This window comes from Emiliania huxleyi, assembly GCF_000372725.1.
Source record: "Emiliania huxleyi CCMP1516 chromosome Unknown EMIHUscaffold_159, whole genome shotgun sequence".
Classification (NCBI taxonomy): domain Eukaryota; phylum Haptophyta; order Isochrysidales; family Noelaerhabdaceae; genus Emiliania; species Emiliania huxleyi.
The window spans coordinates 138,024-162,783 of NW_005200993.1; the positions used below are offsets into that span (position 1 = coordinate 138,024).

Below are 24,760 nucleotides of genomic sequence, written 5' to 3' on the forward strand. Positions count from 1 at the left end.
ACGTGCTCGACACAGCTCTCTGTGAGCTCACACGTCACACCGGTGCGACGGCAAAAAGAAATGAGAGTTTCACAACAAAACTCCCTCGCACGGTGTCGCGCGGCACCCGAAAACACCGTGAGCAAAAAGAAACTTCTAAATAAATAAAGAAAACGGTCAAACTCTGAGACGAGATGGGATTTAGGGACGTGTGTCCCCGCCCTGCACGATCTTGGTGTGAGGGATCTTCAATCCGTGTCCCCTCACCCCTCGTCACAACCCGACACGGAAGAGCGGCAAGAGTTGGGGCTGCGGCTACGGCTGCGGCCACGAGAGGGGCCGGGGTCGCGGGAGAGCCGCTGCGCCGCGTGGACGCGCCTACACCGCTCTTGCTCCGCTCGCCACCTCTCGCAAAGGTCCAAAGTCATAGCCATCACCTCCTCCGGCAAGTCCTTTTCGCCTATCTTGCCGTCCCTCCAATCCTGGAAGAGCTCGTCGTCATAGCCGTATTGCATCACAGCCTGCTGCACTGCGTCGTGTACAACCCCTGCCACCCTATCCCGCGCCTCGGCGTCGGAAAAGTATTGGTCGAGCTCGGAGTCATACTCGGAAGCAGGCGCAGACGGCCGCGGTGATTTGGCAGGCGGCGAGGAGGGGGAGGGGGAGCGCGGCGGTGCGCGCTCGTGGCTCCCGCTGGTGCCAGAAGGGCCAGCGCCCAGCGCGCTCAGCCTGTTCTTGTTCACCTTGGGAGAGGGGGGTGGGGGTCCACCTCCCTTGGGTGTGGGCTGGCGGTCAGGCTTGCGCTTGACCGCCTTGCCCGGCGGCTTGCGGCCATGGTTCCTCATGGTGAACCGGTAAGAAACTTCTAGAGTTGAACACTACGTAAATTGTCGGGGAGGCCGAGCAATCGCTGCCGGAGTGGCCACAAAGAGCCCGGCGCTTCCACACAGGACACAGCCACGGACGACCACGGGAGAAAAAAAGCAATCAAAGGAGGACAGGACTCAGGAGCGCCCCCGTTCGCGTTTTCTCATGTCACATGTGGATGTGTCATGATGCACGACTTTATGTAGGCGCAGCACCTCCCTCCCGCCAGTGGCAGTGCTTGCGCAGCGCAACCCCCACACGTACAAACGAATATCTCGGCGGCGCGGCGCTATTTTAGGACATGTGCTGCGAAACCCACGCTGCCACCGCCATGCCCGGCTCACGCCCGACCCAAGAGAACCAGCGGAGCAGCCCTCGAGCCATGTCGGCGGGGCGGTTTAGCGCAGCGAGAGTCTCTGCCGCGCCGTCATCGGCGCCGCCCGCGGCTGCGGCCTCGATGGCTGCGACGGTGGCGGCGGCGCAGGCGTGCGGCGTGGCGGCGGCGCAAAAGCCGCGCGCCTCCTCGAGGCTCGTGCAGCAGAGGGGCGACAGGCGCGCCTATCGTCCGCCGCGGGCCAGTGTGCTGAGGGCTCGTGCTGCCAGGGCGCGAGGGTGTTGGGGTGTTGGGGTGCGGGGGTGGAGGGGCACGGGGGGTGCGGAGCGGCCCCGCGCCTCTGCCTCCTCTGGTGGTGGCATGCCATGGCACCGCGCCGCGACTCCCGCTGCGACGAAGTGCCGCATCGCGGCTTGTAGCCGCCGGTATCGCGCCACGCGTGGCGAGCCGTCGTCGGTGACGAGGATGCCGACCGGCTGCCGCACAGGGTGGGGCGGGAGTGGAGTGGAGGGACGGGCGGGGAGGGGCGGGCCTGGAAAGGGAGGGCCGGGAGGGGCGGGCGGGGAGGGAGGGCGGGGAGAGGACGGTCTGTCTTGTCTTCGCCTCGAGGTGGTCCGACTCTCGCGCGAGGAGCACGCAATCTCCCGCAATCTCCCGCAATCTCCCGCAATCTCCCGCTGTCTTCGCCTCGAGGTGGTCCGACTCTCGAGCGAGGAGCACGCAATCTCCCGCAATCTCCCGCAATCTCCCGCAATCTCCCGCTGTCTTCGCCTCGAGGTGGTCCGAATCTCGCGCGAGGAGCAGCGACGTCGCGTGGTCTCCGGGCGCGCCCCACGCAGCCGCGGCGAAGGCGAGGCTCTGCGAGGGCGGCACCTGTTCTCCGCCGCCGCCGCGTGAAGAGACGCTTCTCTGGGCCCTCCCCAAAGCCGAGGGGAAGCGAGGGCGGCACGTCGGTGTCGCGGTCGCCGTGCACCAGCAACACGCGCGGCGCCGCGGCGAGGGGAGGGAGCCGCCGCAGCAGCGAGACCGGGCACGCGGCGGCCGCCGCCTCGTGCTGCAGCCCTGCCCCCGGGGCGGCGGGCTCTTTGGCCGTGTGGCCGAACCTCCAGAGCAAGTTCGGGACGGCGTCGTGAAAGTCGGAGAGGCCCTCCTGTGCGGCGGAGACGAGATCGCAGACCGGGGCGATGGCGAGCACGCCCGCGACGCTGATGGCGGGGTCGACCCCCGCCGCCACCACCTCTGCCAGTGCGGGCCCGCCTAAAGGCAACACCAGCACACGCGGCTCCCGAAGGCCTCGTTATGCCCCATCGCTGCGTGCCCGCATCGAGGCACGGCGCGCCGTCGCTGCGGCCGACCACCTCGCCGATGGCCGCGCGGCGCACCTGCGCGGGGAGGGCGGAGAGGAGGCCGAGCCACAGCGCCTACGCCGGCAGCGGCGCCGTCAGGCTGCGGTTCTTCCGGTTCGGCAAACTGCTCTGTCCTCTGGCAGCGCGCCATCTGGCCTCCGGCGGAATGGCCGGCGAGAAAGACGGAGCCGAGGTCGAGCCGCGCCGCCGCTGCGCCGGCCGTGCCATCCTCACCGCCAGCCCGGTGCAGCGAGGCCACCTCGTTGACCGCGGCGAGGACGTCGAGCTGCGTGCCCGGGAAGCCGCCGCCGCCCTCGGAGTTTGCCGGATCATCCTGCGCCACCCTGGCGTATTCTACGCTCAACGTCGCGACGGGTCCGAGCGGCGACGCTGCCGCAACCTCGGCGGGCGGCGACGTGAAGGTGGCCAGGAAGGCGGCGGAGCCGGTCGCCTCGCGGGTCCACTCTGGCTTCCAGAAGCCGCCGTGGAGGTAGACGAGGAGCGGGAAGGGGCCGTCGCCCGCCGGGACGTGAAGGATCGCGTTGTGTGTCTCGCTGCAGCTCGCGGCGGCGGATGAGATCGCGACCGAGGCATAGCTGATCTTCTGGTCGCACATCTGCCAGCCGTCACACCGAGCCTCCGGAGGAGCAAAGGACGCCCGAGAAATAGCGCACCGGGCCGGGCAAAAACAAACACGCTCCCCCCGCAATTGCGCGAGCGAAAGTTAGACGCCGTCGCCAACTGTATGTTGGTAGCCGCTCTGCACCGCTCGCTGCTGGAGCGCGGTTGATCGCGGCGCCGACGCCCACAACGTTCTAGGCCCACAACGCCCTCTATGGGTCAAGGGCGCCTAGAAGAAAAACGCGAAGCCGGACCGACCACAGGCACAGCCAGCTCCCCGCCGCTGTAAGAACCATCGCTGGCAGCTCCCGGATTCGCTGCCCCCCGGCTGTACATGCATGCGCCTCCTGTCGGCCGCAATGACACTGTCCGCCGCACCTTTTCGCCACAGCTACTGCTCTGCACGGCATGCGCCTCTGATCATCGACACTGACTGCGGCCTCGACGACCTGGCAACGCTCGTCTTCGCTGCAGCGACGGCCACGCCGATCAGCCTCGTGACGACGACGTCAGGCCTGGCTCCGCCCGGCCGTGGTCACTCTCTCGCGCGGAGCATGCTCGACTACGTCGGCCTGCAGGATGTTCGCGTGGTCGCTGGCGCCGAGATGCCACCGCCAGGCGTGGTGCGGGAGAAGGCGGAGTGGGAGATGACGTATCAGCAGCGCGTCGCCGATGTCACAGCCGCAATGGGGCTGAGGGAGGCGGCAGCGGAGGCGGAGGTGGTGGACGCCGGCGACGCCGGCGCAGCCGCTGACGCGATTTTGTCGGCCGCCCGTGAGTCTGGCGGCAACGCCACCGTCCTTGCACTCGGGGCACTCACAAACGTAGCGCTGTCGTCGCGCCGCCACGGCTCCGACTTCTCGCGCCTCGTGCGGCGAATGCTGACTTCGTCGGTGGCACGCCTCGAAGTGCCCTTCCCTGAGCCTTCCTAGCGCCTCTCTCTTTAGGCGCGTGGTGTTCATCGGCGACACCGACCCGTCACGCCACTCGTACAACGTCGCGCTCGACCCTGCGGCGCTGCGAGAGGCGTCCAGCGCCGCCCCACGCCGCCCTCACAGCCACACGGCACCTCCGCCCACGGCGGCGTCCGCGACCCGTCCACGCCAGGTGCTCGGCTCGGGCGTCGAGGTCGTGCTCGTTGGGCAGGCGTGCTACGCGAAGCCGGCGTGGGTGAGCTCCCTCTTCGCTGAGTGTGGCGGCGGTGGTGGAGGCGGCGGCGGCGATGGAGGCGGCGGTGGCGGCGGCGGTGGTGGCGGCGGTGGCGGCGGCAGCGGCGATGGAGGCGGCGGTGGTGACGGCCGCGGCGATAGCGGCGCGGCGTGTCGCGCACTGCGCATCCTCGGGGGCAGGGATCCGTACTCGATGTGCTACGACCCACTGGCGCCGCACTCCCAGCCGCTTCTTTCTCTCAGCCGCTCTCTCCCACATGCACATCGGCATCCCCTCGACATTCGCCCCCACAGGCGCTCCTCTACCACCTGCAGCCGGACGCCTTCGCCGGTGGCGAGGCGCGCGTGCCCGTGCGCGTGAGCGGCGACACGTCGACGGCGGCCGGCTGGCGGTTCGAGCGCTGCAGCCCTTTGGAACCAGTGGATGAGGGCGGGGGTGGGTCGGCCCGCCCTCCGAGGCCCGACGGCCACGTCATCGAGCTCGCCGGCGTCAGCCTGGAACGGTACGCCGAGTTTGTGCGCAGCGCGTGCACTTACCGTGGTTGAAAAACGTACTGTGTTCACACTTGTCTGTCATGGCGAAACAACAGACTCAATCGCCGGGCTATCGCTGCCAAGCGCGAAACTCGCCCACCTCTGCGGGCTGCCCTGTCCTCTTGCTGGGCGCGAGGACGCGGCCTGAGTAGGAGAGGCCGACGTACTCGTCCTCGCGCACGGTCCCGTCAAACGTGAGCGGCGAACTTATCTTGTCCTCCACTGCGAGGCAGCGCCGGAAGGGTGAGAAAGGGCCGGACCGGGGTCGGGAGAAGGGGACGTGGCGGCTTCGCAGGCGGCGCGCGCGCACGGTGGCTCGACAGGCGCCGCCGAGCGTCCTCCGGTCGCGCGGTGCGGATGTGTGCGGCGGTGGGAGCGCACTCGTCACGGTCAATCGCCAGCCAACCTTGCCGCCCTCGCGAGGCGCCGCTCGCCACCCGCGCCCGCGGCTAAAGCTGCGCGCCGAGCCCTCGGCCGAGCCATCCGGCAGCAGCTCGACCCACGTCTCCTCCGCTCCCGAGTACGACGAGCGGACCTCCCACCCACCCGCCAGCTCTGATGGCAGCTCTGCTGCGCGTGCGTGCTGCTCCTCCTCCTCCGGTCTCATCGGCGTCCCACCAAAGCGGGCGACACACGAGACGGCGCCGCCGCGTGGCGACAGGCGTGCGCGAGGCACGCGTAGGCCGTCGCCAACGGCGAGGAAGGCGAGGAGCAGGGCTCTTGCAGTCATATTGGACGACGCGCGACAGCGGGCCCAAAAAGAGAATTTTGCAACCCGAGAATTTTACACAACACTGGGAAAAGAGAATTCAACCTTCTTGTTTTTTCTTTCCGCATATCTCCCGCTCGCATTTCTTTCTTTCCGCAATTCTTTCCTCTGTCGTGAGAGGGAGCTTGATTAGAAAATTCTTTACTCTGGGGGAAAATTCCTACTCTTCTGCCGAACCTGTAACCGCCTCTCCCCGCTCGACTGAAAAATGCGCGATGCTTTCGAGGACGAGGTCGAAGATGAGGTGGGGGAGGAGATTCTGACTGACTGAGGACACACGGCTCCTCCAGCTTTCCCGGCACGCCACCCGCCTCGCGATCTGAAGAGAAGGAGAGATCTGGCGCGGCCAGTTACGCTGAAAGGGAAAAGAAATTTCACTCACGAACCCTGCGCCTCAGTTGACCACAGCCAGGGGTTGTGCGCCTCCTGCTCGGCTCCAGCCAGTAGACAAGTATTGTCCAGAGTAGAAGGATCTGACCTCGGGGCCGATGTGATCAAGCGCTGGTAGCGTGGTTTTACCTCACACCCATGGTCTCGCAGTGATGTGTGCCGGCAGTCGCCGAGCAGTGTCGCTCACACAAGCCGCAGCACAGGTGACTGAGGGCCAGTGAGGGCGAGCCCATCGCTGTCACAGCTGTGGCAGCCGCACAGTAGGCTGTGCCATCTGTGCAGAGCGTGTGAGAGCAGTGGAGCTGCTCTCCAGGCTTCTGTCGCAAAGAGCTGCATGCCACCGAAGCGCGAAGGCGCTGTCGAGGTTCGCCGAGCGCGGCGCAGGTTGGAGGAAGCCGCCACCGACGAGCGCGTTGGACTTTTCACTCTCCGGACAAAAAACGCGGCACAGCGGACGGTGCGGGGCGTGCCGCCGTCATAGCGGCGAGGCGCGGGACCGTCTGTGGCGAAGTGGGTCGCGTCCTCCGATTTCCGTCAACTCACGGTCCTTCCCCCGTACGGCGCGATATGCGCGCTGACCGCTCTCCGCTGTCGTGCGGACCCGCTGTGCCGGGGATGGCGCACATAGAAAATGAAATCTGTGAGCCAGAAGCGACTCACAGCCCTCCAGCCGAGCAACTGTGTGCGAGACGACCGGCGGCCAGGGCTACGTGACCTGCCCCGCGCCCTTTCGGCGGCGCGCGAAGGCGCGCATTCTCCTCGCGGAGCGCGGCGTTCTCCTCGCGCAACGCAGCAACCACCTCCCGCCCCGCCTCGATCAGGGAGCGCACCTCGTGCCGCTGCGCCTCGAGCTCGCGGATGAGCTCGACCTGCGCGCGAGCCGCGCCGGGGAGCGAGGCGTGAGTGCCTGCGGGTCGGAAGCTGTTATGTGAGGGTGGTGGCCGCAGCGGTGGAGATTCCTAGGGGGCGGCGAGGGTGGCGGCGAGGGCGGTGGAGGTGAAGGCGGTGGCGGCGAGGGAGGCGGCGAGGGAGGCGGCGGCGAGGGCGGCGGCGGTGACGGGCTGACGGCGGCGGCGAGGCGGCGGCGGCGACGGCGGCGGCGGTGAGGGTGGTGGCGAGGGTGGCGGCGAGAGCGGTGGGGAGCGGTGGCAAGGGTCAAGCCAGCGGTGGCAAGGGTCAAGCGGACGCAGAGGGCAGCCCCCCCCCCCCCCCCGCCCGACGCGCAGCCGACGCGTGTCCGGACACTGGTCACTGCACTCTGTGCACTCCTCTTTTAGATTATACACTACATAAATTCATAAAACCCAGTATGCCCGCGCACCATCGGGTTTATAGAGGCATGATTAGAAATTTAACACCTGTGATTGAGGACATGAACAACAAGTCCAATTAGCAGAGAAGCATGAGCTGCACAGTGCCATCTCATTCAGTGCCCCCCCCCTCCCCCCATCCCTCTGCCTCCCATAGGGCAGGATAGCACTAGCATATGCGCCTAGTGCGCACTGGGCCCACACAGATGTGACCCGCCCACTCGAGTGCGGCGCCCGGATGCCAGTGCTTGTGAGAGGACACCACAAACGCGGCACGGCCCGTTTTGGCTGTCTGCGGAGATTCTGTCTTAGCACACACAGTGAGTCATTCGGAGTCATTCGATGGTCAGAGTGCGATTGTGTGTGTGCGGGAGTTGGTTTGTCGGGAGGGAGGGGCAGGCTGCTCACACCCCCGCCACGTGCACCGGGCCAGTGTGCTTGCACTTTGTGCGAAAAAATGCCGTGGGGCCGCTCCTGCCCGTGTCCGGGTGTGGAGATGCGAGGGTCGCCCCTTGCCCCACCACTTTGTGTGTGTGAGACGCGAGGGTCGCCCCTTGCCCCACCACTTTGTGTGTGTGGAGAAATTTACGGCTTTACCTTACCTTAATCATTCAGTGGTGTCTCCGCCATCGAGCCCGAAACCGCCACCGCCGCTGTCGCCCTTTGCCGCGACGACGAAGCGCTCCATCATGCACAAGCTCGACGGAGGGATACGCCGCCCAATGGGCGCAAAGAACGCTTCGTTTGCCTCGCCGGCCGACTCGTCGCGCTCCGCCCTCCACCGGCCGTGCGCAGCGAGCAGCCTCCCAAAGGGCCCCATCGCAGCTCGGCCGCCCGGCGGGGGCGGCGGCCAGGAGGAAAGCCACGGCTCGTTGGCGCGCTCGGCAAAGGCGGCAACCCGGGCGAGCGCGTGCGCCGGGTAGCCCTCGCCGCACGCCGCCGCGGGGTCCGTGTGCACCCTCGCGTCGACGTACGAGGCGACGAGGCGCGAGCCCGGCCCCGTCGCGCGGCCGAGCGCCTCGAGCGTCGCCGCCACGGCCTCGGCCGGCATGTACTGCGTTAGGCCCTCGACCGTGACGACGGTGGGCGCGGCTGGGTCGTAGCCGGGGTGCGCGCGCAGCGCGGCGTCGAGCGCGGCCTCGCTCAGGTCGAGCGGTAAGTAGACGATTCGGCCGCTGGCCGAGGCGGCGCGCTCGCTCTTCCGCGCCGCGCGCTGTGCCTCGGCCATCAGCCGCCGCTTGGCCGCCTGGACGGACGGCTGGTCTACCTCGTAGACGCGCACGTGCGGCGGGATCGGCAGCCGGCTCCCGCGCGTGCAGAAGCCGGCCCCGAGGATGAGCAGCTGCGTGCACGGCGTCCTCGCCTCGCCCGGCGCGGTTGGCGCGCAGGCCCGGACCACCTCGTCGTCGAAGAGCCGCGTGCGGGCCACCATGAGCTGGACGTAGCCCGGGCACGTCAGCGCGTCGCTTATCGCCTGCCGCAAGCCGTGGCCGCTGCACCGGAGCAGCCAACGCGGCGTCCGCCAGCCGGCCATCGCGGCGGCGTAGGGGTCGTCGACCAGCCGGAGCTCGGGAGGCAGCATCGACTCGATGTCGCGGGCCTTGGCGACGCCACGGGCGGTGCCGGAGGTGGTGGGGGCGGCCATATGTGTTACACAACCGCTGCACAAGGGACAAACACCGACATCCTCGCGAAGGCTCGTGTTTCTTTTTCAGTGTACTAGCTATGGGGCTCGCTAAACGCTCGCCGAGCTCCATGCTGTGCAACACCACCTCCTCACTAATCGTCAGGGGCGCGGAGAGCGCAGTGCACTGCGGTGAGGCTGCGCAGCGGGGGCTCGCCCCCTGCACCGCGCTCAGCGGCACAGGGGAGGGCGGTCGGTGGCGGCGGCGGCGAGGCGCGAGGCGGTGGCGGCGGTGGTGCGGGCGGCGGGATGACAGGGGAGGCGGCGGGATTGACAGGGGAGGCGGCGGCCACGAGCGGAGCGGCGCGAGAAGGGGGGGGGGGGCGGCGAGGCGCCGGTGAGCGAGGCGCCCGCGCCATCAGAGGGACGCGCCGCTGCGAGATGGAGGGCGGCGGTGACGGAGGCGAGGCGCGAGGCCGCGGCGGCGGCGGCGGCGGCGGCGGCGGCGAACGGCGGCACCGAGTCTCGGTGAGCGGCGGCGGGAGGAGGAGCAGCGGCGGCGCTCGCTCGCTGTTGACGGGAGCGCTTTTGAGCCTGGGAGCCCATGCCAATGCGACCGGCGTGCCCGGGAACGGAGATCGCGCGCGCGCCGCCACTCACGACGCGCGCGCGATCTTCGCGGAGTCGGGTCCCCAGAGGGAAGCGGTCTTCTCGGCCGACGTCCAGCGGCGCGCAAGGAAGCAGGCGCAGCGGAGGCGGCCTAGCACCGGCTCGGCGCCGGGCGGTTGCGCTGCCCGCGAGCCGCGTCCTGAGCCTCGGCAGCGCGCTGCGCGGCGCGGCGCTCGCGCTGCTGCGGTGCCGAGAGCGGCATGATGGTAACCCAGCTGAAGCTCGAGACCTGGGTGGCGGCTTCACCAGAAGTCCGGCGCTTCGCTGGGGCTACCCTTATATCATTAGATGTCGCGTGTATTTAGCTCTTACGTACATTAAAATCCCTGTGTGGTGGCGGCGTGCCGTCCTCCCATCCCTCCCTTGGGTTGTCTGTTTTCTTTCTTTCTTTCTTTCTTACGTACATTCCCGTTTTTGTCCAGTCCGAGCCTGGCCCATACCGCGTTGGTGTCCAGTCCGAGCCTGGCTGTTCTTCACCTTCCTACATCACATCGCATGGCTCTTACGTACATTCCCGTAGGAGGACTCTGCTGACAGGGTTTGCGATGAGGAGCGACGGGGTGATGCTCCGATAAACCCGCCGGATCTTCGACAAAGCAGGGACATTTCTTTTTTTGGAAGGGTAGGTGTGAATACAGCTTTCTGGTAGGGTTACATCGACGAACTATGCGGCAATCGACTGGGGGGCAGCCCCCCAGCACATCCCGCACAGAGACCTGGATGTAACCCGATTGTGAGCGTGAGTGAAACCGCCGATGCGATTGCTCATTGCTCAGTCAGTGACCGACAGTCAGTCGCAGCAGACTTTGACGATTGGCGGCCTCGCGCCCTCAGTCGCCCTCCTCTACTAACGGCCCTGCCCCAGCCCAGATGCCTCATCCAGGGTGGTGCAACCACTCGCGCAGGGAGGGAGAGACAGTCGGCGATCTGCGCCGCGCAGATGAGCTCCGCCTCGTCTGCGTCGAGGACGTCCACCGCAGGGCTATCATAGCGCCATATGACGCACTGCCTGTTGTTCATTACTTCGCAGGTGCCAACGTCGAGGACAATCTCACTGGTGGCGGCTGCACTCCCGGCCGGCGGTAGGAGAGATGAAGGCTAATGTACTTGGCAGTGTACGGGGCCTTCCGGCGTGAACAGTGCCCCGGGACGAAAGAGGAGGCGACGTCTCTCTCGTCCACGAGCGCCTCGATGTGCGCATCGACGGTGTAACCAGCTTTGAGAGACGGGAACGAACGGCGGTGAATCGCCGACAGGTGCGCCTTCGTTCCTACCACCACTCCCACCACCGCCAGCTCCGCCGTGGACCTTGCCGGGCCCTCTGATGATGTAGTACCGTGGAGCAGCTAGTCCGAGCCGTTGTTGTACTCTGCTGTGGCGCCAGCTCGGTGTACAATACGGACGAAGACGGCCACAGCAACGGTGTAACCAGCGCGAGCAGGCAGCGCGAACCGCTGTGCCTCGGCGCGCCGGCCGCCGAAATCCTCTAATAAGAGTTCTTTGGCATAGGGGAACCCCAACCCTAAATTTTCTTCGCCTGCGGCGGGCCATCACTTGGATTCGCTGCTTTCGGATTCATTAGCTCTTTCGCACGCCTTTATCCGTCACTCCCCCGAAGATTGGAGGTGTTGATTTATGCACAAATCTAGAGAGAGAATCTATGTGTTGCGAGCGCTAGATGGCGAAATTTTCTTCGCCTCCGGCGGGGCCGCTCGCCGCGGGGCTAGAGAGGGACTTTTGTCGATGTCGGCTAGAAGTGCTGCACCTTTTTGAGAATTTCACCCGACGACTCACCCCCCGAAGGGTTTCTCGGAGGTTGTTAGTGTTTTCTGTGAACCAGCGCACAGCGCCGGGAGGCATTTTCTTCTCAGTCAGTAACAAGGCAGCCTGAGACGTGAGAGAGAGAGATTTGAAAACCAACAAGAAATCACGACTCTCTCTCTCTCACAGTGATTTGGGCTCGGCAGCTTGTTAGCCCTCCAGCCGAAGGTTCCCTCAGCCGAAGCTGGGGCCGGTCCCGTAGCCGAGAGAGCCCGCGCCGATGAGTTCGACGCGGTCGGGAGGCCTTGCGGAGAGGCCAGCGAGATGGCGCTCGCTGTACTTGCAGCCTGTGAAGGCGATTTGTCCGGCTGTTTGTTTGCGGCGGGCGGCTTTTTGTGTGCCATTCACACGCCTCCACGTCACGTTGTGTTTGGCGTCCAGCTAAGCGCCAGCTGAAGCGCCAGGTTCCAAAACCGCCGCGACTTCCTAGCCCGCGAAAGCGAGCTCCTTTAGGACCTGCGATCTTCCTGCTTCGCCGCCAGCCATGCAACAGACCGGCTCCCTATTTCCCACTCCGTTCGGCGAGGGCTCCTCTGCGGGCCGCTACTACACGGCCCCCGCGCGGATCTCCGGCCGCTCCAAGCGCGAGCCTTGCGACGGGCCACACGCCGCTCCGGCGCTTCTCGGCGAGGGGCAGCCGGGTATGTGGCCAAGGGTGCGCAAGCAGCGGACGCCGGACGGAGCGATGGACATCTGGGAGCTCAGCGAGCGCTGCGCCGCCACCGCTCCGCCGCCGTTCGAAGGCGCTCTGGATGAGGGCGCCAATCCGGCCAAGGGCGACGAGGACGCCGCCGACACCCTCGCGGAGCTCGGCGATGGCTTCAAGCGGATCTCGATCCCCGACCCGGCGGATGCGGCGGCCCTGGCGCCGAAGCCCGACACCGAGCCCCCTTCGCCGTGCGCCGCCTCCGTCGCCAGCAACAGCTCTCGCCTCTCCGACATCCGGCTCTCGCAGCTCGAGGCGCTAGTCGCAGAGGAGGCGGCGGCGAAGGCGGCGGCGCAGGCGCACTTCGAGGCGGAGGAGGCGCTGCAGCAGCTCCACGCGTCCGGGCAGGTCGCCGACGAGATGTTCTACGGCCTGATCGGCCAGGCCAGCCGGCCGGCCATGCACTTTGCGGAGCCGGCGGCGCACGCGATGCACATGCACATCCCTCCCGCGGTGCCGCAGCGGTCCCTCGCGGCGGCGGTCACCGTGCCGAATCTGCTCCCTCCCGCCCGCTCGCCACACGGCCGGCCGAGCGCCACGGCGGTCGAGATGGAGCTCGGCGGCCGGCGGGGCAAGGAGGTGGAGCGGAAGGAGTGGCTGGCTTCCGAGGATCAGATTATCCGCGACGGAGTGCAGCGCCTCGGCTGCCGCTGGCGGCGCATAGCGGAGCGGCTTCCGGGCCGGTCGGACGACGCGGTGCGGAACCGGTGGACCCGGCTAAAGGAGATGGAGCGCAAGGGCCCCGACGCGTGGGACGCGGCCCCCGACGAGTTCAGCGAGTCGAGGGGGGGCGTTGCGGGGCCGGCCCCCCCCTTGACCTCTTCCGACGGGCAGCGGGAGGAGGAGGGGGCAGCCAAACCCGAGCGCGTGAGCTGGACGACGGAGGAGGACCCAATTGTCGTCAACTCGGTAAAGGTGTTTTCCCCCCCCCCCCCCCTTTCCCCCCCCCCCGCCTTCCCTCCCTTCTCCCCCCCCCCCCCCTCCCCCTGCGGGCCCACCTGCCCTGCTCTCTGCTCTCTCCCCCCTCTCCTCCCGCGGAGCCGCTGCCGGTTCGCTCCTCAACCGCGGCGCTACTCCGCAGGCGCACGGGCACAAGTGGAGCCAGATCTCCCAGTCGTTGCCGGGCCGGACTGACCACGCCATCCGCAACCGGTGGCAGCGGCTACTCAAACTCGAGAACCAGGCGCGAAATGGCCACGCCGCAAAGACGAAGCGCTTCCCCTCCGCCGACCACCCGCTGCAGAGGGGCCACTTCCACCCGCGCTTCCCGCAGCTGCCGTCGCAGCTACCGCCGCAGCTGCCGCCCCCGCAGCTCCAGCTGCCCACGTCGGGAAGGCCGGTGCCGGGCCCGCTCTTCACGGGCGCCGAGGATGCACGCGACGGCAGCTACGAGCTGCCTTGAGCCCGCGACTCGTGGTGTTCACGCGTCCGACGCCTCGCTCCTCCGCCTCCCCGCTCTCGCTCCTCGCGCGCGCTCTCTCTCCACGGACCAGTGCCAGTGGTCCGTGCGCACTCTGAAGCCCTCCCAGTCGTCCTCCCCCCGTCTCTCTCGTCTGTTTGGCGTGTCTATTGCCCCTCTCTCCGCGTCTGCGGGCCGGCGCGTCCGCGCGGTCCACGTTCTCTACGTCCCCCTCTTCGCGTCTCCCCGTCGTCTCGACCACTCCATCCCCGCCGTCCACCTGGGGCACCCCCGGGCGGCCTCAGTCTCGGGCCGCGCGCCGCTCTCTCCTCTCTCGCTTGAGCGCCGCTTTGGTTTTCTCTTTCCCCCCGACGAGATGCATTGCGTGCGGTTGTGTGTTCATACGACGGTTACAGAGTAGTACATGAGCTGTTGAGCTCACCCGTGCCAGAAGAGTAACACAGCAAGGAAGTGTACTGTACACCCGGCAGACAGACGAGAGACATATAACGTTGGGTGTTCTCGGCGCTGCTCTTCTTCTCTCTCTTCCCCTCTCGCTGTGTCACGAAGCGACCACCGATTTCTCGCCCGCTGTGACCCGGCGAGCGTAGCCCCTGCTCGCGAGCGCCGGCTCTGCGAGCAGGCTCTGGCGCCAAGCCTCGCCACAGCCAACCTTCTCGAGAAAGCTGTCGATGGCCCCATACTTTGAGCGGACCCAACCGAGCGTGTCCTCCATCGCGGCTGGAGGCGAGCCGCGCAATGCGGACCAATCGACGCCAGCGCTGTGCTGCTGCTGCCTGCTGCTGCTCTGCAATACTGACTGCTGCGCGGCCGCGCCGCCGCCGCCGCCGCCGCCGCCGCCGCCGCCGCCTTCGCCGAGCAGGACCTCCGACAGCGCATACTCTTCGACTATCTTTTCCGGTGCGTCGCCCACTGCGTGCTGCAAAAGCGCCGCGAGCACGCCGGTCCGGTCCTTGCCGCGCGCGCAGTGGATAAGCACGTTGCCGGATCGCCGGTCGGCGGCGATGGACAGCGCCTGCTGCCACACCGCGGGCGGCGCACTCGCGATCATCGACGTGTACAGGAGTTGCTGCTTGCCTTGCGAGAGGGCGTCGTACACGAGTCGGTCGTGCCGGCGCATGTCCACCGTGCGGTAGAGCGCGGCCTCCATCCTCTTGGCTGTGGGCAGACGCGCCGCAACCTCGTCGAGGAGCCCGTCGACGTCGCCGAGCAGAGGCACCTGGAAGCGGCGGAGGACGCCGCTGCCTTCCGAGGCGATGCACGAGGCTCCGACAGCGGCACCGCTGTCAAAGGCCGCGAGCAGACTCAGACCGACGGGCGTGGCTGTGGCGCGAGCGCGAGCGATCTCGTCGTCGTTGCGAAGGTCAACGATCGTGCGCACGCGCGCCGAGTCGAGCAGGAAGGCCGCGTCGGATGCGGTGGCTTGCTCGAGAGACGCAGAGCGAAACAAGCCCGGCAGGCTGCGCACAGGCCTGAAGTTCTGCACGCCCTCGAGGCTGCGGCAGGCGGCCGCGACGGCGCTGGAGAGCAGAAGATTGTGCATGGGCGCCCAAGGCCAGAGAGCGAAGCCACAAGAGAATTTTTCGCAAACTGAAGATTCACCCTGAAGGGTGGGGGACGAGGCCGGGCAGTGTACACGTTAGACAGTCGTGTGTGTACGTGACGGGTGGTGTCGTAGTGTCCGTGTCCACTAGCTCCGAGTAGAGGGGGCGTTCTGCAGTTAAGGGGAAACCCGGTACACGGAGCCCTCTCGGAGAACTGTGTTTACTTTAAGGCCCTTGCCCTGCGAACGCGCACCCCCCCCTAGGGGTCAGGGCTCTCTAGCCCGTAGCCCGATGCCGATCATCCGGCTCGCTGGGTGCGCTTCTCAGCTCCCCGGCCCTGGATGTGAGGTTGATGACTGCACTCCAAGTGCTCCAAAAGGCGGTCGCACGACACGATTCACGCGACAGGTGAGGCGCGGGCGACGGCTTCCCCACAAGAGAAAGCGCAGAACGAACGACGGCATGCAAAGGAGCGAACCGCGGTCCGGTCGCGCCACCGCGGCTGCGGGGTTGATTGATAGAGCAGGCCGGCTGCGGCTCCTGATGTGGAGACACAGGTTGGGATTCACACCAGACACAGTGGAGTGACACACACACATCAGGAGCCGCAGTCTCTCGCAACCACAGGCAGTCTCTCGCAACCACTACTGGAGGCAGGTCGCTAGACTGAGATACCCCCCCAATGAACACACCAGTGAGGGAGGGCGAGACGATCGAGGGGTCCCGTACCATGCGGAATCGACCCTATCCAGTGCTCAAGTGCTCAAGACTGAGATGAGACCGTCTGTGGAGTTGGGATTCCACCGTGCACCGCGCTGCGAGCCTGTCGTGTCCCTTGTCAGGAGCAGGAGAGCCCACCTGTCCCCCTCTGCCCTGATCGTCCTTCCAAAATCCTGCTCGTGCAGGTGTGGACCCTGTCCTCCCTCCCCTATCCCTCGTTTGGCTTGTCTGTTTTCTTTCTTTCTTTCTTTAGCAAACAAGAACACAACGCACTCTCAGCTCTCTCACACGACAAGCGATCCCACGACAGCGATTGTGGGGACAGCCGTCACCCACCCTCGGGCGTCTACCTCTTCCTATCTCTCTTCGCAGTTTCTCGCCAATTCTCGCAGCGACCTTCATGCCGCCTCGCGGTCTTCTCACTCTCGTCGTCCTCTCTCCTGCTGTTTCATCCTCTGACTCATCGCTCTCCCCGGCCTCGTTCTGAGACGCTGGAGCAGAAAGAAAGAAAAACAAAAAACGGACAACCCAAGGGAGGGATGGGAGGACGGCACGCCGCCACCACACAGGGATAATAGACGCTGGAGCACTGGAGTCCAACGACGCACGATTTCTTTTCCTCGCGATGTCCACCCCGCCGCGCCGCTCGCGCCGCCTCGCCCCCGCCACCTCCGCCGCGCCCCCGCCAGACACGCCCCCGCCCGCCCGCCTCCTCGATCTCCCCAGGGAGCTCCTCGTGCGCGCCCTCTCTCGCTGCGACCCCGCAGACATCGCTCGCGTCGCGGCCGTCTCGCTGCTCTTCCACGCCTCGCTTGCGCTGGAGGCCATCCGCTTGTGGGCGCAAGAGCGCGGCTACGAGCTGCCGGCGCAGCCAGCGGGCGAGAGCTGCGCCGTGCGGTGGCTGTGCTTCGCTGCGCTGCTGCGCGAGGCCAACCCGCCGGCGAAGGCGGCCGCAGGCATTCTTCGGCACAGCCTCTTCATCGACGGCGAGGGGCGGCTCTCGTCGTGCGGCAAGGCTGAGAGTTGGCAGCCAGGCCTCCTCGGGCACGGCGAGGGCGTGACGCAGCTCAAGACGCCGACCCGCCTCCCTTCTCCGCTGGGCGGCGAGCGCGCCGTGAGCGTGACGTCTGGACTCGTGCACAACCTCGCCCTTGCCGCCGACGGTGCCGTCTGGAGCTGGGGCTTTGGTCTCTCCGGCAGGTTGGGCCACGGCGACGAGCAGGACCAGCTGCAGCCAAAGAAGGTCGAGGCCTTTGTCGGCCAGCCCGTTGTCGCTGTGTCGGCTGGAGGCAGCCACAGCCTTGCCCTCACCGCCGACGGAGCTGTCTGGAGCTGGGGCGATGCAGAGGATGGCCAGTTGGGCCACGGCGACCAGCAGCAGCAGCCGCTGCCCAAGAAGGTGGAGGCGTTGGCTGGCCAGCGCATCGTCGCCGTGTCGGCTGGAGCAGCCCACAGCCTCGCCCTCACCGCCGACGGCGCTGTCTGGAGCTGGGGCTTTGGTCTCTCCGGCAGGTTGGGCCACGGTGACGAGCAGATCCAGCGGCTGCCAAAGAAGGTCGAGGCCTTTGTCGGCCAGCCCGTTGTCGCTGTGTCGGCTGGAGGCAGCCACAGCCTTGCCCTCACCGCCGACGGAGCTGTCTGGAGCTGGGGCTTTGGATACCAAGGCAAGTTGGGCCACGGCGACCAGCAGAACCAGCTGCTGCCCAAGAAGATCGAGGCCTTTGTTGGGCCGCGCGTCGTCGCTGTGTCGGCTAGGGACTACCACAGCCTCGCCCTCACCGCCGACGGCGCTGTCTGGAGCTGGGGCCATGGAGCCTGGGGCCGGCTGGGCCACGGCGACGGGCAGAACCAGCTACTGCCCAAAAAGATCGAGGCGTTGGCGGGGCGGCGCGTCGTCACCCTGTCGGCTGGAGGCGGGCACAGCCTCGCCAGCACCGCCGACGGCGCCGTGTTCACCTGGGGCAAGGGTGAAAGCGGCTGCCTTGGCCACGGGGAGGACCTGTCGGACCAGCTGCTGCCCAAGAAGGTCGAGGCGTGGGCGCCGGGGCAGTGAGGTATCGGGTGCCTCTGCACGGCGGGCCGTTTAGTGGCTCAGCTGCACTAATAGAGGAGCTTGTTGGAGTCGATCAGCCCGCGCGGTGTGCGGCGGGGTGTGAGAGCATGTGTGCCGGGAGAGCGCGGGGACGTAATGCCATGTTTGAATCCGGCAATTGGGAGGTGGGTCGTGCCGCCACCCATTGCAGGGCGCAACGTAATTGCTTCGGAATTTGGTTTTCTTTTTTAACTGCGGCGAGGGCTCACCTCCTCCGTCGCTGAGCCAGGAAAAGGAATTCCAGCCGTTGGAAAAAGAAAGATTTTTTCGTATTTGCGGGGACCACCGCCGTCTCCCCGCCGCGCGCGCGCTGGCGCGCAGAGTCTAGCTCGTCAGACGTCGCTCAGTCTCGCTTGCTTCGCCTCTGCGCGGCGCACCCCGGCCCCGCGCCAACCTCCTACACCCGCAGCAGCAGAGCAAGCCGGCCGCGAGAGCGCCGCCGGCGAGGGCGGCCACGGCTGCGCGCAGCTCCGCAGCGGCGTCAAAGATGGTCGGGAGGGCCTGCGCTGCGCGCCAGCGCTCCGCCTCTTCCCGGCGGTCAGCCCAAGCGGCAGAGAGTGCTCGAGGCTCGAGCGCCTTCGGCGGCAGTTGTGGCACGTCGGGCGGTCGGGTGGCGAACTTGGTACTCGCGCCCCGCAGGTGTCGTGTGCGCCGGAGGGAGGGAGGGAGGGAGGGAGGGAGGGAGGGAGGGAGGGAGGGAGGGAGGGAGGGAGGGAGGGAGGGAGGGAGACATGATTAATCCGTACGTGAAGGGTGGAGCTGGAGGGGCCCGTCCGCGGAGCTAGGCGGTACGGGCGCCCTCCACTGCGAAAACAAGAACACAACGCACTCTCTCACACACATGACAAGCGATCCCACGACAGCGATTGTGGGGACTACATGAAAACATGATCCGTACGTGAAGGGTGGAGGGGCCCGTCCGCAGAGCTAGGCGGCGTGGGCGCCCCCCACTGGGGTCGAGGGTAAGAGGACGTCTGCCGCTTGGGCTTGCAAAACAAGAACCCCGGGCCACGATAAGAAATCGCGGGACGCTGGAAAAGAATTTTGAAAGCGAAAACAACGGAACCTGCGAATTCGGTGATTGTATCTTTCTTCTTTCTGTGTAAGAAAAAAAGAAAGAAAACGGACGCGCGTAAATTCTGCGAATCAGCCGAATCGCCTAGGAATTCTATGGCTACGCTCATCGCAGGCACGGCGCTTGTCGCTCCTGTGTTCGCACTTGGGCCGCTGCGTCATCCTCCGCCGGCGATGCAGCAGGGCCGGTTTCCGTACCGATATGGCGGCCCGGGCTACGAGCCTCGCGGGCCGTGGGGCGGTTATGGCGGCTTCTGCGGCGGCGGCTTCGGCGGCACTCCGCAGCAGAGCACCGCGCAGGCTGCGGAGATGGCCCGGCAGCGGGCGGAGGCAGCAAGGGTGGCAGAGAAGGCTGCGAGCGAGGCCGCTCGTCTCGCACAGGAGGAGGCTGACGCGATCGCCGAGTTGGTCAAGGCCGAGGAGGCGGCAGCCAAGGCGCGGCGGGACGAGGTGGAGGCGCTCCAGCAGGCGGCCGTCGCCGCAAGGGAGCGTGCCGAGGCGTCGGCGCGGGCGGTGCCGCCTGGCCCGATGCCAGTCGGCTCCCCTCCCGGCATCGACCCTTTCCCTTACCCTGTGCGAATGAGCTCCTTCGGCCCGCCCGTGCGCAGAGCGCCAGCTCGCGCCCAGCGCACTTATGGCGGGCGCAGACAAGCGCCGCACTCGACGAGGGACGGCACGGGCGAAGCGTCCGCTCCTTCCACTTCCTCGCAAGGCGCCTCCTCGGTGCGGCGCGAGGCGCTGACGCGGAACCAGGCGGCCTTCCACGGACGCTAGCCGCGCCAAGGCCACTGGATTCCATCTGGGGTGCGGGGCGTGGTGAGAAGTGAATGTCGCTGATTTACGATAACGACTGGAGAATTTATCCGTGTAGTCCCGCCCCCACCGTCATCCCGATATCCGACGTAAGCAGTACGTACATGGGAGGAGCACCAAGCGGTAGCGCCTCTCCGCTTGTCCTCCCGTCTCTCGTTTTTGCGGTCGGGTAACAGGCCGGCAACGCCCACCTAGGCGCGCGCGCTCAGTCGCAAACCCCGGGGATCGCGGTGAATTGTGGCCCTTCACGGCTCATCGGGTGCTCCTTCTCCACCACCGACAGCGGGATCCCACCCACAATGTGTGGGCAGACCCACTTGCCCCACGACTCGCCGACCGCCTTGTCGCCGACGGGCATCGCCTCCTCGTCTCGCACAAAGATACCCGCCTGGCGCAGCGCCGTCCGCGTCATCTGCAGGCAAACCCATGCGTGCGAGTCGTCCTGGTAAAAGTGGTTGGCCGTCTCGAGCAGCCGCGCCGGCACGCCCGTCGCGTGCGTGTAGTGCCCATCGGCCTCAAAGGTGGCGGGGTAGTAGGCGCCGCCGCTCTTCTTGGCCGCCTCCCACGCAGGGACGGGGCACATATGGTAGAGCACTTCGGGTGGTGGCTCCGACAGCACCGCGCTGGCGGGCGCGTGCAGCGTCTGCAGCTTCTCTGCGATTTTCGACTCTTTCGCGTCGCTGTCCTCACGGATGCAGCGGTCCGGCCGAAACGCCGGGATGCACACCGGGACGTACTCGGTGCCTCCCTCGGGGAAGGATGGCCGGAAACGTGTGCCCTTGGCGACAAAGATGGTCTCGCCAGCCTTCGCCGTGAGGCTGCCTCCCTCAAACTCGCAGTCAACCCGCCCCTTGACCACGCAGATCCACTCGTCGTAGTGCAGCGTCAGCCACGGCTAGGGCGGGAGAGGGCCGGAGAGGTGAGTGCTGCGAGTCGTGGCTGCGGCGGAGAGGGTCGGGGCTCCGGGAGCGAAACCTCGGCAGTCGGCTCTGCGACCCTGACGACCGCAATGGAGAGCTGGTCGTCCTTGGTTCCTACGTTGCCCGCGTACTCGTCGATGTAGAACTCTGGCGTCTCGACCACACGCACAGCGGCGCCGATCACTTTCACCACCATGTCGGGGCGGCTTCTCGGAGGTTTCCTCAGTCAAATAAAGAAAAAACAATCTTACTGTAGATGGGAAAATTAAAAAATGAGAGGGCAACTCGAGGCTGCCTCTCTGCGCGGCGCGGCTTCAATCAAACAGCCCCGGCGGCGTGGTCGCGCGCCGCCTCGCGTCGGCGGGGAGGGCCGCCTCGAGGGCAGCCATCGCCTCGAGGCAGCGCTCGTCCTGCCACGGCAACGCCACCACCTGCGCGCCGGCCGGCGGGAGGGCCGTTGGGAGGGGGGCGCGGTGGGCCGGGTGGGCCGAACCGCCCACCTGCACGCCGACGGGCAGGCCGGCCGAGCCGGCCGCCGCCGCCTTGGCGTTGGCGGAGAGGGTGTCGGAGAAGCCGGACGAGTAGTGCTGCTCGTCGTCGCGCACCGTCGTCACCGGCACGGTACCGGCGGGGAAGTGGAAGTTGTTCCACAGGAAGGTGTACGAGCAAGCCTGGTTGAGCTTGGTGCTCAGCCCGTGTGGGAAGGCGGGCACGCCCAGCCCGGGGCACACGAGCGCGTCGAGCCGCAGCTCGCGCCACCTGCTCGCGCCTCGACGGTGTGAAGAGGCGGCCTTCGCGAGCGCCCAGCTGCAGCCTCGCGCCACGCCGTTCGATGAGCTCCGCGCGAAGGACGTCCCTCCGGCTGATAGCGCGCCAGTACTCGTGCACGCTGTGCCGCCGCCCGGCGTGGACCAGGTCCGCCTATCGCAGGCACATCGCGCCTCTGGGGCCGCCGCGCCGCGCTCTGCCGCCGGGCGATCGGCTCGCCATGCGCGGCTGTCCGAGGAGGTGGCGGAGGGCCCAGCGCAGGGCGGGGCGGAGAAGTGCGGGCAGGGTGGCGATGCGGAGCAGGAAGGAGTACATCGGCAGCAGCTCCTCCCCTTCGAGGCCGTCGATGAAGCCCTGCAGCCCGCCCTCGGCCGCGAGCAGGGAGACGTACAGCAGCGCCGCCTCGTAAAACTCGCCCGGCAGCGCAACCACCTCGTGCCCCGCCGCCTCGAGCGCAGCCGCCGCCTCGGACACCGCGCGGCCGCACGCCGGGCTCGGGTCGAAGAAGCTGTCCGTCGCCAGCAGCCCAAACCTGCTCGGGCGCGGTGGTGTGAAAGTGAGGCCCTCTCACAGCCGCCGCCCGCCGCTCTGTCTGCCGCGCCGGAGTCGCCCTCGCGGCTTGCCCGGCTCCGCCTCGGCCCAGCCTGCTCGCGGACCGTCACAAGATGTAGCCGAGATAGGTACAGCCGAGACATAGCCGAGATCGGCCCAGCCTGCTCGAGGGCACGTCACGTCCGAGTCGGACATGCCGCCGCCCGCCAGCCACGCCCGCATCACGAGCCGCAGATCCGCCACGCTCCTGCCGAAGGGCCCCGCCGTCGACTTCACGGCGATCTGGCCCGACGGGCGGTTGCCGGGCCGCGGGACCGCGACGCCGCGATTGCTGATGCGGTCGGGGGTCGGCTTGAAGCCGAAGACGCCGCAAAAGTGCGCCGGGATGCGGATTGACCCGCCGATGTCGGTACCGATGCCGAGCGGGCTTGCGCGCGCGGCGACCAGCGCCGCCTCACCGCCGCTGCTGCCGCCGGGGGTGCGAGAGGCGTCCCACGGATTGCGCGCCGCGCCCCAGATGCGGTTGGCAGACTCGGGCAGCATGAGGCACTGCGGCAAATTGCTGCGGACGAACGGGATGGCGCCTGGCGGCGGGGCGGTCGCAGGACGGTTGCGCGAGCGGGCGTCGGCGCTGCAGCGGGGCTGGCACACGCGGAGCGCGCGCCTTGGTCGCGCAGCAGCTTGACAAGGAGGCTGTCGTGCTCGGCGGGTGCGCCGCACCGCACCTGCAGCCCGCAGGTCGAGTCGCAGCCAGCCATGTCCAGCTGGTCCTTGACGGACACCGGAAGGCCGTGCAGCGCGCCGAGCGGTCTGCCCGCGGCGCGCGCCGAGTCCGCCTCCTCGGCGGCGGCGAGCGCGTCGGCGAAGCACTCCTGCGCGTTTGTGTCGAGCCTCTCTCCGACGTGCAGGGCGCGGGAGCAGAAGGCGCGCATGACCTGCACAGAGGTGAGCCTGCCGGCCGTCATCTCCTCGAGCAGCGCCGTGGCGTTGAGGCTGCAGATGTGGCGCATATTTTCGGCGGCGGGCGAGTGGTCGCTCGGAGCGGGCCACGGCGCGACGAGCCGGCTGCGCTTGTACGCGTCGCGGGCGGCGTCGCGGCTGGCGCGGGCCTTGGCGGCGCGAGCCGAAAGATCCGCGGCGGCCGGGCTGGGAGAGAGAAGGGAGCGGAGGCAGAGCGCGCCTGCCGCAATCGCCACGGCGGCGGCGGAACTCTTCAGCAAGGCGGCGCCGAAACGCTCCATAGGAAGGGGCAACCACTGTGGTGTTCCTTGTGGTGGGGTGCGGCGGCGCAGAGTGCGCCGGAACGGCGGAGAATTTTACGAAACGCGAACGCGTACCCCCGGTGTGTGTGTGTGTGTGTGCTTGAGCACTTGAGCACTGGATAGGGTCGATTCCGCGTGGTACGTACCCCAAAATCACCCGTTTTTGCCCAATTTTCGGTCATCCGTCAAAAAAAATATCTGAAGATCCCAACATAGGATTCTCCCCAAACCTTGCTCAGCTGATCCAGCACGGGCCGTAGGCCAGCCCAGGGCAAAGAAACGAGTACCTCATCAGGCTTCCCTGAGCGTCACAGCTCGGTGATCGCGCCGGCCGGACACCACTGTAACGTCCGTTCCTATCACCGGCCCGCCGCACACCAACCCTTAAGTTTCCGTGGTGCCCCCTTAGAGTATCTGCCCGGGCTCGGCGCGACTCTGGCCCCCACTCCTCGCGTGTGACGCTCGCAGAGGATTGTCCACCGTCCTCCGCCTTTCCCTCACCGTAGCGAGGCTCGGCGCTCCGGTCTCATAAAAGGTGGCCACTTGAATCTCGTGAACACAGTATTGCTAAAAATCTCTCAAAGGACCCTCCCGTGTTGCGTAACCGAGGGCCCAACTTCAGAATCGTGCTTTGAGTTGGGTTGTTTCGTGTTGGTTGGGTTGGGTTGGTTGGGTTGGGTTGGCCCGGGTTGGGTTGTTCCGCGTGAGGTTGGGTCGTCGGCGCGAATGGTGAGGTCTCGACCGCCGCCGCTCACGCCAGCGGACGGCCACCATCGGTGTTTTTGGCTTCGCCACCGTCCAAGGCGTGCGCCATGCGCTCGCCGGCATCGAGCGAGCAACGTGATCGACCGAGCGGCTTGCTGTGTGGACGCCTTCTTGTGGCTCTCGTCGAGAGCGTTTTGCGTCCCGGCGGGTGGGAGAATATGTGTCGTCTGATGTGTCACTGTGTGCGTCACATCGGTCTTGATAACAAGCACGGTCGATCCGTCGAAGCGATACACTCGTTCCTATCACGCTGGAAGGCTGGCACGGAGCTCTGTGCCGGCACACAGCAAGAGCCGTGCGGCAAGAAGAGCTCGATGGGGAGCGAGAACCGTCAGAGGTGCTCACCCAGGTTTCGGAAGTCCGCCTTGATGCGGTCAGTTCCCCCCAGGTTTGACCGCGCAGCTCGCAAGACTCGTCGAGCACTCGCAGCCTTTCTGCGCCTCTGACTCTCTGCAAGCTATGCGGGAAGAGCAGTTTATCCGCAATATATCGACGAGTTCGAGAGAGCCACACGCTATTCACTACGATAGGGATTGAGAGCATCGCGACAGACTATCCGATACGCCCGAAAAACAGACAGTCCGCTGGCTGCCTCACGCCCATATTTGGCCGACACATTACTCAGGGCCACCGTCCTCCCATGTTCCCCGCCCCCGTCCCCACGGGGTCAAGGCCACAGACAAGATTCCAC

The 24,760-nt window shown here is 66.9% G+C and overlaps 10 protein-coding genes across 10 annotated transcripts; 4 read left to right on the top strand and 6 right to left on the bottom strand.

Annotated features, from left to right (window-relative positions):
• Positions 1-1,015: 1,015 nt before the first annotated feature.
• Positions 1,016-1,953, bottom strand: EMIHUDRAFT_423671 (hypothetical protein; the record flags this gene model as incomplete). Its single annotated transcript, XM_005785702.1, has 2 exons — positions 1,016-1,404; positions 1,519-1,953. Coding segments are annotated over 2 exons (566 nt in total), but the record flags the coding sequence as incomplete, so codon positions are not given.
• A 174-nt stretch (positions 1,954-2,127) lies between these two features.
• On the bottom strand, positions 2,128-3,152 carry EMIHUDRAFT_441640 (hypothetical protein; the record flags this gene model as incomplete). Its single annotated transcript, XM_005785703.1, has 3 exons — positions 2,675-3,152; positions 2,520-2,601; positions 2,128-2,437 (listed from the first exon to the last, which is right to left on the bottom strand). Coding segments are annotated over exons 1-3 (858 nt in total), but the record flags the coding sequence as incomplete, so codon positions are not given.
• Positions 3,153-3,485: 333 nt separating this feature from the next.
• EMIHUDRAFT_229891 (hypothetical protein) lies at positions 3,486-4,862 on the top strand (the record flags this gene model as incomplete). Its single annotated transcript, XM_005785704.1, has 4 exons — positions 3,486-4,055; positions 4,255-4,317; positions 4,611-4,708; positions 4,775-4,862. 4 exons carry the CDS (start codon positions 3,486-3,488, stop codon positions 4,860-4,862), a joined length of 819 nt encoding a protein of 272 aa, XP_005785761.1.
• Positions 4,863-4,920: 58 nt separating this feature from the next.
• Positions 4,921-5,580, bottom strand: EMIHUDRAFT_229892 (hypothetical protein; the record flags this gene model as incomplete). Its single annotated transcript, XM_005785705.1, has 2 exons — positions 4,921-5,072; positions 5,232-5,580. 2 exons carry the CDS (start codon positions 5,578-5,580, stop codon positions 4,921-4,923), a joined length of 501 nt encoding a protein of 166 aa, XP_005785762.1.
• A 2,319-nt stretch (positions 5,581-7,899) lies between these two features.
• On the bottom strand, positions 7,900-9,006 carry EMIHUDRAFT_364047 (hypothetical protein). The gene has a single exon (XM_005785706.1). It carries the CDS (start codon positions 8,962-8,964, stop codon positions 7,927-7,929), a length of 1,038 nt encoding a protein of 345 aa, XP_005785763.1. The 5' UTR covers positions 8,965-9,006; the 3' UTR covers positions 7,900-7,926.
• A 171-nt stretch (positions 9,007-9,177) lies between these two features.
• On the top strand, positions 9,178-9,820 carry EMIHUDRAFT_364053 (hypothetical protein). The gene has a single exon (XM_005785707.1). The coding sequence runs from the start codon at positions 9,385-9,387 to the stop codon at positions 9,814-9,816; it is 432 nt and encodes a 143-aa protein (XP_005785764.1). The 5' UTR covers positions 9,178-9,384; the 3' UTR covers positions 9,817-9,820.
• A 2,057-nt stretch (positions 9,821-11,877) lies between these two features.
• EMIHUDRAFT_364060 (hypothetical protein) lies at positions 11,878-14,703 on the top strand. Its single transcript, XM_005785708.1, has 2 exons — positions 11,878-13,052; positions 13,219-14,703. The coding sequence occupies exons 1-2, from the start codon at positions 12,689-12,691 to the stop codon at positions 13,539-13,541; spliced, it is 687 nt and encodes a 228-aa protein (XP_005785765.1). The 5' UTR covers positions 11,878-12,688; the 3' UTR covers positions 13,542-14,703.
• Positions 14,704-19,085: 4,382 nt separating this feature from the next.
• Positions 19,086-19,763, top strand: EMIHUDRAFT_229896 (hypothetical protein; the record flags this gene model as incomplete). The annotated part of the gene is made up of 1 exon (XM_005785709.1): positions 19,086-19,763. One exon carries the CDS (start codon positions 19,086-19,088, stop codon positions 19,761-19,763), a length of 678 nt encoding a protein of 225 aa, XP_005785766.1.
• A 244-nt stretch (positions 19,764-20,007) lies between these two features.
• EMIHUDRAFT_229897 (hypothetical protein) lies at positions 20,008-20,918 on the bottom strand (the record flags this gene model as incomplete). The annotated part of the gene is made up of 2 exons (XM_005785710.1): positions 20,008-20,697; positions 20,778-20,918. 2 exons carry the CDS (start codon positions 20,916-20,918, stop codon positions 20,008-20,010), a joined length of 831 nt encoding a protein of 276 aa, XP_005785767.1.
• A 49-nt stretch (positions 20,919-20,967) lies between these two features.
• Positions 20,968-23,318, bottom strand: EMIHUDRAFT_441645 (hypothetical protein). The gene is made up of 6 exons (XM_005785711.1): positions 22,707-23,318; positions 22,204-22,626; positions 22,092-22,134; positions 21,710-22,022; positions 21,223-21,643; positions 20,968-21,153 (listed from the first exon to the last, which is right to left on the bottom strand). Exons 1-6 carry the CDS (start codon positions 23,281-23,283, stop codon positions 21,041-21,043), a joined length of 1,890 nt encoding a protein of 629 aa, XP_005785768.1. The 5' UTR covers positions 23,284-23,318; the 3' UTR covers positions 20,968-21,040.
• Between the last annotated feature and the right edge of the window lie 1,442 nt (positions 23,319-24,760).

Coding starts and splice junctions, on each gene's coding strand:
- EMIHUDRAFT_364053 (XM_005785707.1), top strand. CDS start 9,385: ATGGAGGGCGGCGGTGACGGAGGCGAGGCGCGAGGCCGCGGCGGCGGC.
- EMIHUDRAFT_364060 (XM_005785708.1), top strand. CDS start 12,689: ATGGAGCTCGGCGGCCGGCGGGGCAAGGAGGTGGAGCGGAAGGAGTGG. Junction 13,053..13,218: donor AATTGTCGTCAACTCGGTAA/AGGTGTTTTCCC, acceptor GCGCTACTCCGC/AGGCGCACGGGCACAAGTGG.
- EMIHUDRAFT_441645 (XM_005785711.1), bottom strand. CDS start 23,283: ATGGAGCGTTTCGGCGCCGCCTTGCTGAAGAGTTCCGCCGCCGCCGTG. Junction 22,627..22,706: donor CAAGCTGCTGCGCGACCAAG/GCGCGCGCTCCG, acceptor CCCCGCCGCCAG/GCGCCATCCCGTTCGTCCGC. Junction 22,023..22,091: donor AAGCCGCGAGGGCGACTCCG/GCGCGGCAGACA, acceptor GCGCCCGAGCAG/GTTTGGGCTGCTGGCGACGG.
- EMIHUDRAFT_364047 (XM_005785706.1), bottom strand. CDS start 8,964: ATGGCCGCCCCCACCACCTCCGGCACCGCCCGTGGCGTCGCCAAGGCC.